This window comes from Orycteropus afer, unplaced genomic scaffold, assembly GCF_000298275.1.
Source record: "Orycteropus afer afer isolate SDZICR_OR568_19922 unplaced genomic scaffold, OryAfe1.0 scaffold00489, whole genome shotgun sequence".
Taxonomy (NCBI): Eukaryota; Metazoa; Chordata; class Mammalia; order Tubulidentata; family Orycteropodidae; genus Orycteropus; species Orycteropus afer.
Window position 1 is genome coordinate 342,914 of NW_006922076.1, and position 13,700 is coordinate 356,613.

General features: G+C 60.5%; 1 protein-coding gene across 1 annotated transcript in view; it reads right to left on the minus strand.

Annotated features, from left to right (window-relative positions):
* Positions 1-13,700, minus strand: part of RIMBP2 (RIMS binding protein 2) — a 64,870-nt gene that overhangs the window by 16,635 nt on the left and 34,535 nt on the right. The window contains exons 8-11 of the mRNA XM_042782843.1: positions 8,908-9,059; positions 7,236-7,658; positions 5,340-5,486; positions 3,031-3,189 (exon numbers count right to left, since the gene is read on the minus strand). Of these exons, the coding sequence (XP_042638777.1) occupies positions 3,031-3,189; positions 5,340-5,486; positions 7,236-7,658; positions 8,908-9,059 (881 nt within the window). The remainder of the gene's footprint in view (positions 1-3,030; positions 3,190-5,339; positions 5,487-7,235; positions 7,659-8,907; positions 9,060-13,700) is intronic.

Here is a 13,700-nt window from a genome sequence, read left to right on the forward strand (position 1 = left end):
CCGCCCTGCCAGGGCGCGGCCTCCCCGGGCTCGCCGTCCTCCTCGGCCTCGGGGATGCTGAACAGCCTGGTGCCGTGGGGAGGCTGCTGGGGGCACTCGGGCTGCGCCCGCAACGCGCCTCCGGGGCGCCCACCCTCAGAGCTGGCCTTGGGGTGCGGCCGGCAGGGAGCAGCGCGGGGTGGGGCGAGGGAGGAAAGAGAACAGGCGTTAGTCTCGCGGACGCGGGCCTGCGCCGGGCCGGGGACCTGCGGACGGGGGTGGCCCGCCGCCCAGGACGCGCGCCGGGCGGTTGCGTGCGCCCGCAGGGAACGCGGCCAGGGCCCTGGCTGCCCGGCGCCTCAGAGGCTCGGAGCGAAGGGCGAGCCGGCAGCCCCGCTAGTCCGCTGGGCTGCGTTCACTCAGCGCTGCTCACCCCGGGACCTTGCACCTCTCCCCGTGCATGTCACCTCTTCCCTGGCTGAGTGTGGCCTTGGCCCCACATTCCCACCCCTAGAACGGCACCTGGGACACAACGGGGCTCCCTCAGTCCTGCAGAGACAATTCTGTCTGTCCTGCCTCTAGGCCCCAGACTGCGCTGGACAGGAGCCCTGTGTCTGCGGCCTTGGCCCCTGGTGCCCGGCAGAGCCACCCAGTCCTACTGGACAGACGCTCAGGGAACTGAGACCTCGTGCCTCAGCACCAATTGTCTTCTTTGCATTTGGGTCCCTCGACTTCACCCTGAAGGACCCTCCCTGGCGGCGTGTCCTCGGGGGGCCTCACCCGCTCGGCCTGTCCCCCGCCAGGCTGCAGACAGCGCATTGGAGGTGCTGACTGGCCGGTCCCACGGACGTGGCCCCCAGAGCACAGGGACCCTGGTGGTGATCTAACAGTGTTGACTGTGAACTCACTAAAGGTGGGAAAGGACGCGGCTGACCACCCCATGGGGCAGAGGCTCCCCGACACACAGCTCTCCTTGCTAATGCGCCTTCCAAGATGCATGTTCTGGGGACCGACCGGAGCCCAGGACCCAGGTGAAGGACAGTAGAGAGACGATAGTCTACGGAGAGGGATCCTCGACCCAGGGCCTTCCAGGCCAGGCCAGGCGAGCGGGAGCAGACAGGGCGGGCGTGAGGGGCTGGGGTGGGGCAGGGACAGTGTGAGTGGACAGTGGGGACAACAGGCGTGCACGGGGCGGGCATGAGGGGTGCAAGGTGAGGTGGGCAGAGCACGAGTGGGTAGGGCGGGGAGAGTGAGAGAACGGGCTGAGGACGGGACAGCGGGAGCGTGGCAAGATGCGGTGGACGTGGGGGCTGGGAGCAGCCCCACCCTTGTCGGGAAGTACTAAGCTCTAGCTGGTCCCTGCAGGGGGAGACTGACTGTGTAGAGTGGTAGACCCAGATGGCGTTCCGCGCTGGAGGCGCGGTGGGGAAAGCTTGGAGCGCCTGGGGCCGGGCCGGGCCTCTGCTGCTGAGGGGAGCAGGGAGCTGAGCGGAGCTGTGCAGGGCGCGGCTGGTGGGGAGCCTGCCTCCAGGGCCAGCCTCGCCCATGACAGGAGGTGACGCCTGGGTTCTGCTGCACCCATCACCCTCCACACGGAAAGGCTCACATAAAGCATGAAAACATCCCCCCCCCCGCAGAGACACGTCTCCCACGCACCCACGGACTCGTCCAGGCCACTGTAGGTGGGAAGGGGGAGACATGGAGCCCCTCCATCAGGAAGGGCCACCGCACCCCTACCAGTGTCCCTTTTGGAGCTGCTGGGGGCTGAAGGGCGATTCAGCGCCAAGGATTTGCAACCACACAGGATGCGCATGGGGAACTGCCATGTTCTTTGGTGATAGTATCACAAGGCCACTACAGGCCTCTGGTGGGAGAACATGAGTCAGTTGGTCTGGGGGGCAGGAGCCTGGGTGGGGAGGAGCCTGTGCCAGGGAGGAGCCTGGGTGGGGGAGGAGCCTGGGTGGGGGAGGAGCCTGGGTGGGGGAGGAGCCTGGGGGAGGAGCCTGGGGAGGAGCCTGTGCCAGGGAGGAGCCCGGGGGAGGAGCAGCCTGTGCCGGGAGGTGCCGGGTGGACAGCCAGGTTTGGGTCTAGCTCTGTGCACCGTTCAGAATGCATGGCTGCATGCTAAGGTAATAGCACAGCGAGAGTCCTGTCCCAGAGGGGTCTTCCTCTCCAAGGCCTTTTCCGTTCTGAGACCCTGCAAGGTCCTCCCAGTTGGGAGCTGCTGGAGGTGGGGGGCAATGGCATCCTGTCCCTGCCGGCCTAGCACAGGGCCTGGCCCCCACAGAGTGACAGCCTGGGCCACCCGTCAAGCAGAGGCCCACGTGAACTGGAACATGCTGCAGGTGAAAAGCAGCAGTGACGGAACAGCCCCAAAGGCAAGGGCGGAAGAGACGCTACATTGAGAGGAAGCCTGTAACTTGGCCGGATGGTGGCCTCCCTCAATTTTCATGACAATAACCTCCAGTGACAACCTTCCCTGATGCCCACTGCCCAGAGGAGACAGGAGGAAATGCCTGGGTCTCAGAGAGGGGAGTGGTCTGAGAAGACCACTGGAGACCCCAGCCTGGGCACAGGGGTCCCCCGTCCCCCAAGAAAGTCCAGCCTCCTGTCCTGACACCACCGCCCTCCCCACTCTCCTGCCGCTCACGCCCACCGCATGAGCAGAACCCAGCTCCTAACCCCCGGCTAGCCCCGTGGCCCACACTTCCCACTCAGAGGCTCATGGGAACACTCAGGGCCAAGTCAGGGCCGGAACTTAAGGCTCAGGGGAAGCCTCTTTCCTCTGTTCCTTCCAATAGAACCAACCCCTGGTATGGCGCAGGGTTACTCCTGGAGGTGCCAAATGGATTCCCCCAAACGTCTCCACCCTGACGTTCTGGCAAAGAGCAGGGTGTGGGGAGCCGCCGGACGCAGATTCAGTGGTGAGAAAGAAACTCATGAAATGCACTGACCGCTGGCCGCAGGAGGCCCCTGGAGCCGGCCTCAGCAGCCCAGAAAAGGGACAAGGACAGAGCCACTCCAGGGCTAGCCTGTGTCCCCTCCACTGACCTTGAGGGCGTTGTGGGATGTCCCGCTGGGCCGCCTCCGTCCCCCATCCTCCAGCTGCATCTCCGAGTACAGCTCTTCCTCGTCCTCCTCCATGATGTCCGAGAGGTCGGAGCCCCGGCTGCTTTCAGTGTGGTACTCGTCTCCATGGCAACAAAGGGGCTGACAGAGGAAAGAGCATCTCAGGGCCTCGAAGCTGCTCCCAGGCCCCCCGGGCTCTCGGACCCCCTCCTTCGCTGCTAACTCATGCAGCTCAAACGCCAAGATGAGTGTCTGGTATTTATGTGTGTGCGCCACTCATCTCAGAGGTGAGAAACACAAAGGCAGGGCCTAGGGCACACTCATCCAGGCTACATGCACGCAGTTGGGACGGCAGAGACAGGGCCAGCTCTGAGCCCACGGAGAGCAAGGTATAGGAAACCTTGGACACTGGGAGGGGCAGAAAACCTGTTGGGGCCTGTGACAAACACAGGCACTACGTTACTTCTCTGGGTCCCCTCAGCCTCCCTGATTTACTGGCAGATGAAGGCTCAGCCAGAGGACAGCAGGGTGAGGACTGTGCCCTGGATCTAGGGGACCAATGGAGGTCAAGGAGATGGTGGGAAGTGGACTTAGAATCTGCGTAAACTGCCAGTCTCAGCCCGACACTGGTGAGGTGTGTGCACTCGGGGAGGGCGTGGCAGAGGCTGTGGACAGCAGAGGGACTTCCACAGCCAACCTCTTGGCTCGCCAAGATCCTCAGCATCCTCGCCAGCACCCAAACTCTGAAACGCACAGTGTACGTGGCGCTGGGGGGTGAGCGTGCCCAACACCGTCCCCGTGTTAGGTCTTGCCAGAGATCTCAAGACTTCTGCAGTGGGGGTGAATTCAACGTGAATTCAGCGGCAACACTGCCCTTATCAATGAAGCAATCTGTTACCCGGTCACTTGTGCTGAAATCAACACAAGTTTCCACAGAGCAAACGGTACTCCGTCGCCGGCCCAGACCCACACGTGCGATGTGGTGCCAGGTGATGTGGATTAGGACACTTCATTTTGCTGGTGGGTGACAAGGACGTGCATCTGATGGCATCCTGTGACATACTCGTTAGAACTATCCTCACCTCGATTCCTGACTGACAGAGTCTGTGAGCACTCCTGGAGCTGTGCTGGAGACACAGGCAGAGGGTTCCACGTGGCTGTGCCCCGGGGGACAGGCGGCAATGTTCTCACCTGGGACACTTGGCCGCATCAGCATGTGACTCCTCACCCTGATCTTTCTTTCCATCGGGCCAGAGGGGAACACTCAACAGCCAACAAGTTTTAGATGAAGGAACAAAGATCAGGCTGGCTTTCAGAAGCCCTTCCTGCCTTCTAAAGGAAGTGCACTGGTCATTTTACTGAAACCTGGGAAGGCGGGCCCTTCACAGAGAGTCCTGGAGGGCCAACCTGGCTCACATGACTTGCTCCTGGCCGCCGGCCAGCACCTGGAGGACTCGAATGAGCACCCAGCAGTGATGCGGCCCCGTCCCCAGAGCATCTCCAGCCCCAGGCCTGGCTTTGCAAGCTGAGGACCTCAGTGACCGCGACAGTTCACTCTTGGGTGAGGAGTGGAACGGTGACAAGTGGACAGAGTTCAAAATCAGGCTGCGATCTATCCCAGCCGTCAGAAACCCACCACGTGACACTGAACCGGGCCCTTCCCCTGTGTGCATCGGTTCCCATCTGTGAGCGTAACCTCGTCCATCCAGTGAGGCTTCACGCAAGCCATTCCCAGGGCGACGCCCGTGCCGGGGAGGCACCGCGGCCCACAGCGCGAGAACCGCAGCTCTGCTCGGACACTCGGAGGCCCGGCCCCAGGGCAGCCAGCGCTGAAGCCACCCGGGACACGAGGGGCCCCAGCCTACCCCGAGAGAGGGAAGGGCCAGGCTGATGGCACCTCTGGGAAGGCTCTTCCTCCCGGGTCAGAGGAAGGTGCCTGAGAAGGCCCCCTCCCTTCTCCTGGCTGTCCCTTGCCTTCCTGCCATGAGGGTGTGACGGCTGGAGTGGTGGCAGCCATTTTGGAACCACGAGCCAAAGGCCGACAGAACAGAAGAGGCAGCTTCTCAGACTTCTGACGTGTGGGGTCACAGACGTCTTTGCTGTAAAGATCGCGTTCACTGTGAGTTCTGTTTCTGGTGCCGTAACTAACGAGGATGACTTTAATTTCCCAGAAGGGAAGAAGTGGTGGACTGGAGGAGGTGGCTAACGGGTCTGTGACAACTCAGCTACGGCCGCAGCAGAGCCAGCAGATAGCGGCCGGACCTGGCCGCGCCACCCGCCCAGCCGCTCACCTGCTTCCCGAGCTCAGAGCCTCTGAGGAAGTCATCCACGGACGGGCCCCTGCGCCTGGTGTCTGGGGAGCCATAGCCGTCCTCCTCGTCCGAGTTGGCGTACTGCCCGGCGCTGCTCCTCCCTGGAAACACGCTCCTGTTCTCTAACTTGGAAGGAAAAGGGAAGCCAGGTGAGACCCCATGGTCCACAGAGGGGCCGGGGGCGCCGGGCTCCAGGTGTCTGCCTTCTGTCCGGCTAACCCCCAGCCTCAGGGCAGCAGCATACACAAGCCAGGGCAGCCCCTCACCCAGGCAGCCCCCGGCTTCCCTGCCATCTTGGCCGTTGCTCACCTGCTCCCCGGGCCCTCCAGGTCCCCTGCCTTTGTGCAGGTGGCCCGTGAACACAAATGAAAACCCCACCTTCCTCCCCTAACCACCCTGCCCTGACTTCTGATTCTATCAGGGAACATTTCCTTGAAAGTGACAGTCATGCCTCCAAAGGGCTTGTGGGGCCCAGGCCTGGGGTCGAGGGGCCTGGCTTCCTCCAAGCAAGTGGGAAGGAGCCGCTACAGCCCCCCCTTGTCGCCCTGCTTGGTGAACCTGTTCGAGCCACTGGCAGTGGGAGTGAACAAGTGTGCATGTCCACAGGGACCTCTTAGTCAGAGGCCATAGACAGGTGCTGTCTGTTCTCAAGCAGTAGCGGCCAACAAATCGGGATTGCACCCAAAGTCTGGATTTCCAGTTTTCAGGAGGGGTTGGGGAGCTGCCAGCCGGGTGAGGCATGGGCACCCCGCTCCCTCTGCTGTCCTCTGCTCAGACCTCAGGCTGAGCCCCCAGCACCTCAGGACAGACTGACAGCACCATCCCTGAGACCTGCAGGCTGGAATCCCACAGGCATGTGTGTTACATGGTACTGGAAGGCAGCCCTGGGACAGAGGCTCCAAAGAGGAGATGCAGCTGCCAGGTGGGGAGGGACACTGTGTGTCAGCTCAGCTCCAGGCCGTGGAATCTGCTGGCCCCAGCGGGGCCATCACCTCACGGGTGACCCAGAACACAGCCCCCAGACTCCAAGTCCCTTATCTCCTCACGATCCAGGAGATTTCTGTAAGAGGCATGCAGGCACACTCACATTCACACGCACACACACACAACACGTGTACATACACAGACACATATACACAGGTATGCACCTACATGCATACATGCATACACATCTCTGCAAAACCATACACACATGCACAACACGCATATACATGTACATGTCCACATATATACATGAACACACACATGTATCTGCATAACCACACACATACACAACACACACATACATATGTACATTTCTACACACATATTTGCATAACTATACACACATGCACAACTCGTGTATACACATGTACATGTCTACATACACACGTCTCTACATAGCCATACACACATATACAACACATATCACATTAATACATGCAAACGTACACATTCACAGGCATACATACATAATGTGTACACATACATGCATGCATGCACGTGTCTACCCACCATGAATACATATATACATACACGTATACACATACACATATGCCCACACATAGACAAAATCTGCCCAAATAAACACTCACATCTCCACACCATAAACATATATACACACATACACCCATGTACATACACATATTTGTGCACACATAAACATGTGTCCACACACCATACCCGAGTACATGTCCATGTCCATGTAAACACATGCACACACATGTACACACCATAGATACATACGTGTGTGCACGTGTAAGCACATGTAAGCACACACGTCTACACACTGTACACACACATACACAGCCACAGAACTCTGGATGTTGGGGGTCCCCATGGCCACTGCTGTGGCCGCCCCCCCCGACCACATGGAATCGACAGGCATAGCCTTACCCTGCTGGTCTCGGCCACCCTCTGCGCAGCCTCGCGGGCCATGGCCTTGGCGACGGTGCTGGAGACGGGTGCACCCTGGGGCTGTGGGAGGATGCGGCTGGGCGAGGGTGAGCGTCGCCCAGGGCCGGGGCCCTGCGGGCTGGGGGGCTCCAGCAGGTGCCCATGTGTGGCTGGCGCCCGGCCTGGTGGGACGTCTTTGGTTTCAGGGGCAGCGGCACTTGGGGATGGCTTCGGTGGGGGCGTGGCCCTGGGGTGCAGGGCTGGAGGTGCCAGGAGGTCAGGGGGGATGGCGGCAGCTGGGGACTCCACAGACTCGCCCTGAGCCGAAAGGGTCCGCACGCTCACTGCCTTGGCTTCCAGGCTGCGCAGCTGCACCAGCCCCACGGTCGTGCTGTCTGCCGTGGGGAAGATGACTTCGGCTACCTGCACACACAGAGAGCCGGTCACAGCCACAGACGCACCCCGGCATCGCCCTGGACAGGGCAGCCAGCCTCCAGGCAGCCTCGGGCAAAGCCCCGTTCATGTCCAGCCCCGACCTTCACGGAGCAGTTCAGAAACACCAGCAGCCCGTCAGACTGGGAGACAGAAGGGGAGACATTTACACACCAGGGGCCCGTCAACCACGGCAGCCCAGGAGGCCAAGTCACCAGTTCGTGACAACAGCCCCAACTCCTGGCGCTCCCAGTGCACAGAGGAGAGCCACGCCCCACAGGGTTCGCAGCCGCTGTGACAGTGGGTCACCAGCCCTTTCTTCCAAGGCACGTCTGGGCACGTCTCGAACCTGCAGCCTGCTGAGGTGTGTGAGCCGTCTGCAGCCCCCAATGGCAGGGGCCAGCGGGTCAGAATACAAAGCGTGCTCCTGCTAACCCTGGAGGGAAGGACGGGCCTCAGGCACAGGCCGGACGGGCGGCCTGTGGTGGAGCCGATGGCCCGCAGGCCCTGTGGGGGAGCTGGGTGCACAGGAGGGCACGCACCTGGCCCAGCCGCATGCCACGAACGCTTTCCACATCACACCAATCCAGCTGCGGCCCCTCCTCCTCAGGGGAGTGTGCATCTGAGGGGCCGTCGCCCTCACGGGCGGGACAGGACATGCGCGGGCTCCTGTCTCTGGGGGCTGGGGGTGCAAGGCCACCGGAGGTGCTTCAGAAGACAGACCTGTGACCTACTTCTGAAACGTCGGCCATTGTTCACAAGAGCACAGCTGTTCTCTGACACAGGATGAGGCTGCCAGCAGTCAGAGCTGCCACCACAGAAACCGTTTTTGTTTTTAAGAAACGATATCCTACCGTTGACTTTTACCACTCGAGAATTCCCTGGGCAGATCAGGACTTGCCTTAGACACTCTAAGCTCTGTAAACGGGCCCCTTCTGTGTACACGTGACCTATACCAAGGACGCAGACGTAGGTGTGAACTCAATGAATTTTCACGCGTGTGCTGGTAGGCGTCTGCCCAGAGGCCCTCGGGATAAAGGCTGGTGGCAGACTCAGCTACCGAGAAGCCTGTGCTGTGACGCGCACGGTCGCCACCAGTGGGAGTCGACGCCACAGCAGCTGGGCTGGTGTTTGTTTTCTTTCTGGTGGCGTCTTGGGGGTTGAGGGCAGCGTGGGGGGGCTGCTCCCCTCTCCCCATGATCAAGCTGAGGGGACGTGGGGCTCAGCCTGCGAGACTCACCCTCTGCCCTCGCGCATACACGCCGTAACCCGTCACGTTGGCGCCATTGGACAGCCCAGCGGGCGTCAGTGCAGGTGGTCTCCAGGAGACCTGGATGGTGGCTGGGGAGTCCCCAGCCTGCACAGTGACATCCTGTGGGGGAGCTGGAGGACCTGGAGGGACAGAAGGACACACACTGTCATGCATGGCACCTGGGAGCATGCGACCACATGAAGCAGACTGCTGGTGCACCTTCGCTGAGCTCTGCCAGTCTGTCCTTAACACAGGGTCGCCGTCAAAGAGCCGGCAGAGAGGACAGGACCGGGCGCTGACAGCAACGCGGAAGAGAGGGCGGGGATGCAGGTGGGGCAGGTGTGTCTGCGTGACTTTCGCTCAGCAAGGGGTCACCTCCTGCTGCAAACACTCCTCCTTCTCTGTGGTCACTGCCCCGCCTACAGGCCCCACACCCCGGGGGGCAGAGGGGCAGGAAGACCGCAGCCTGGCAGAGGAAAGACAGGCCCCCGTCTGTCTGTCCGTCTCTCTCCTTGGCTCACTCTGTGTCTCTGCCTCTCCGTCCTTTTCCTCTCGCCTTCCTGCTGCATCTCCCGTCCCTCTGTCTCTCTTTCTCCATCTGTCTGTCTGTCTCTCCTCTCTCTTCCCTCTCAGACCGTCTCTGCCCCCGCCCCTTCCTTCTCTGTCTCTACCCATCTCCCCGTGTCTCCCCCTCCGCCCTTCCCCCACATGCCATGGTCTGTCCTCTGTTGCCCCTCTTCCCTGATGACCATTTCCTGGGGACACTCCTCTGTGCTCCCAAGCTCTGTCCTTACGTCACACTGAAAAGCTGACATGCCCTGGGGCAGACCCTGGGCTCAGTGCACAGACACAAGCACCCCTGCACTGGGGTTCCTAGGGGCTGGCCTTCCTGCCAGGTGGGGGCCGCTCCTGTCGGAGACTGCTGTCACCTTCCGGATCTCCTGCGACTCTCATTTCCAAATGCCACTAAAATGCTTCCAGGGTCTGCCCAAGGGGCCCGTCAGTAAGCCACCCCTCAGCAGACCTGCTCCAGCACACCAGGCAACCTCGAGGACAGAAGGTCATTCAGTTGTCAGGCCTCCTTATTTTGGGGGGCGAGGGTCAGGGACTGACACTGGCACCGTCTCCCACAGCAAAGCGTGAGGATCACGAAGCTGAGCGGTTGGGGTGGCTGAGGGCCACAGCAGCTGCTCTTCTGAAGCCCCACGAGAGCCCTGCCGTGAAGGGCGCACGGTCCAGCGATGGTCAGTCCCCAAGGATGTGCTGAGGAGACCGCTGTGAGCCCACCTGTAGGCGTTTGGCAGTCACGCCCACACTCAGGTCCCAAGTGAGCTAAGCTCGGGAGGCCATCTCTCCGCTCATGCAGGGCAGCCCTCCCTATGCCTTCACCTGCTTCCCAGTCCACAGAGGCCCCGACTGCAGCCATGGAACCTGGCCTATCGGGCTGTGCAGCTCCTGCACGGCAGCCTTGAACTGGGACCTGCTGCCTCTGCCAGGCCACGCCGCCCCGCACCCACTGCCTTTGCCGCTGACACAACGGCAGACGTGGACAGGTGGACGCCGTGCACACTTCACGCCCTCGCACGCTGTTGTCACAGCAGCCATGGAGCCAGCCCCTGAATCCCAGCGGCCCCAGTGCCCACCACGGACACAGCACCGCCCGGCCCTGCACACACACCCCCCGTGGCCCCCAGGGCTTTGTTGCTGATTTTCACAAGTTGGTCATGCCTTTCCTCCTTGTCTTAGCCCGGAAGTGCTCCCTGAAACTCACCCACACCATCAGAGCGACAAGCAGGCTCCGGGGACAGACAGATGGTCGCTGTGCAGTGGCCAGGAATGGACCTGGGCCTCCTGCAACCCCACCCTCTCCTTGCACATAAAAACGTCCCTGAACGTGTGTGTCTGCGTGCACGATGCCACCACCGCATACTCTTACCAAGATGGGTAATGCTATGTACAGATTGCAGATGCTATGTACGGCTGCTCCCACTCCATGGGGTGCAGCTATGTGTCAGTGACGGAAGGCACGGACCGGGGTGCGCCTGCCCAGCTCCTGAGCCTCACACACGAGCTCTGTGCTGGATGGACTCAACCCGCCTGCAGGGCCCAGACTGCTCACTGCGCCAGACTCCACTGTCCCCAAACGACAAGATGTCAGCAAAGCACCCCAAAAGGCCTCCCCCTAAGGATCCTGAGACTCTGCCATTGGAGAGTGGCCCTCACAGGCCAGGGAGTCACCTCCCGTCCCCAGTGCCACACAGGAAGCACCACCCAGGCAGTGAGTACCGTGCTTCCCAGCTGACAGGTGAGGACACAGAGGCCCACCACACACGGTGAGGGGGGCGCAGAGGCAATGACCCCTCTAATCTCAGGGTCTGTTCCGAGCCACCGCACCATCCTGCCAGTTCCCTCTTCAAACTCAGGTCAGTACAACGCCATCCACCAGATCCTTGAGCTCTGTTCCACGCACGCCACGGTCCAGAGCTGGCTACCACATGGCAGCCACCAGCCAGGTGTAGCTACTTAACCATCAGGTCATGCAACTTCAATAAACCGCCTCACACGCAGGCAAATAGCAGACACCGGGAAAGACAGAGGACGGCGCCCCTGAGCTGTGCTGCTGAGGAGGCCTTACCCGTCCTGCGGACCCAGCACAACGGGCGGAGCGGCCTCGGAGGAAGCACAGCCAGCGCTCCCCAGAAGCAAGGCTGGTGAGGCCGGGACTTGCTTAGTTTGGACGCATCACAAGGCCAGGCCACGAAGAGGACGTCCCGTTGGGTAAGCTGAGGGTCAGCGACCATGAGCAAGACCCTCCATGAGACGGTGACATGACAGTCACAACGGTGGACGGTCCTGGGGACGGCACAGGACTGGGGACGGCTGCTCTGTTCTAGGAAAGTTGTCACGTGTGGCAGCTGACTTCAAACACTCAAGTTTGAATAAATTTACAATGTACGTCCCTGAAAGCAGGAGCCCTCATTCAAGTCTCAGTGGCCCTGTGTGGCTATGGGCGCCATACTGTCCACCGTCACAGCCTGTACGTCATCCCAGGTCCGCCGCCATCACAGCCTGTACATCACCCCAGCTCCGTCCGCCGTCACAGCCTGTACGTCACCCCAGCTCCGTCCGCCGTCACAGCCTGTACGTCACCCCAGCTCTGCCGCCGTCACAGCCTGTACATCATCCCAGGTCTGTCGCGCAGCACTGGTCTGGATCTCCCACCAATGTTCTCAGCTTCTACTTATCCTGAAGGCCCCAGGATGACTTTGGGTGGCACACAGGGTGTAGTCTGGGAATGAGTTTTGGGAAATGCTGACCTGCACCCAGTTACACCAGCTGTACCCACCCCTCCCCCACCCATGGACATGGACCTAGTTCACGTCCCACCTGACACCTAATTCCAGGAATTGGGAGTTAACCCCTGGGGCTCCCCCCGTGCTAAGGGTCTTGTCCTGTGTCCTGACCCCTCTCCTCCCTCTGCTCTCACACCCTATGGACTCGCCGTTTGATGTTCTTAGTCCTACACAGCCACCCCAGCACCGGCCACAAGGCAACGGAGAGTCTGGCTTATGGCACCTCCACGTCCGAGGACAGCTGCACCCTGTCGGGTTCTCCTGGCTGTGACCCTTCAGGACCAGAACCACCAACCTTTCAGTCAGTAGTCAGGCGCTTCATGGTCTGTACCCCAGGGTCTCCTTCAAGACCTCCTAGTGGGCGTCAATGATGGGGGTCTTCACTACTCAGCAGAAAATCACACACCATCCCATGACACTTCTGAACAGACCCTGCTTAGGCCAGTTAGGTCCTACTTGGTCGGGCCGGCTTCCACGCCCCTGCCTGAGCCTGGGCTGCTCTCTGGCTCACAGCCTAGTGACCACGGATCGAGTGAGCGCTGCAGCACCCAGGAGCCCAAAGCTCATTCGCTGCTAGTGAAAGAGCCACTGTCACTTTGCTGACATGGTGAGCAGTCGGTGGAAATGATGCCAGAGAGCAGAGTGTGTGTAACACTTCCGACAAAGGAGGGTCAGGTAGGACTCGGTCCCTCACATCACTGCAGGGCAACCCTACAAGGGCAGTTCCAGGACAGGCATCTCAAGAAGCATGCGGATATTACAGGGCCAAGACAGGCCTGAGAGAAAGACTTAGGCCCCCAAATGTTTTTGAAGAAGGGACCTTCTGTGCTGTAAGACTGTCCCTACCCCAGATATGCAGACCCAGTGAGTGGGGTGTGTGTGTACACCAGCAAAGGTCCACACAGGACCCGCTGTGGGAGGCTACGGTGGGAGCCACCCCTTAACCTCCTACACTAAGATCCTGGTAAGTCAGGACGAGGAGATTCGGAAGCTTTCCACGATTCCCCCAGAAGCGCGGCCGTGGGAAGGGGTGGCCACGCTGTTGTTATTCTTGGGACTGAAGTGCATGTGGGAGGCATGCCTGGAACCGGAACTACCCTCTGTAATTGGAACTCAGTGTCTTTTATGTGAATTGTTCTCCCTGTGCTCATCCAAAATACAAACAACAAAGACCAAAAAGGGAACTAATTCGAGAGGTGTCTGGGCACGCCCACCCACCAATCAACTCAACAAGCGTAAGCCTGGGGAGCAGGGATGCCGTAAGGAAGGGCAACCTCCTTCTCCCCGTCCTGTGTAGGCTGAGCACCCTGCTAATGCGCGCATTAAGAGAAGCACTTTTCGAGTCAAAAGAGAACCTACAGATGGGAAAGAATATTTGGCAATGGACTTATCTCTAGAATTTATGGAAAACTCCAACACCTCAATAAC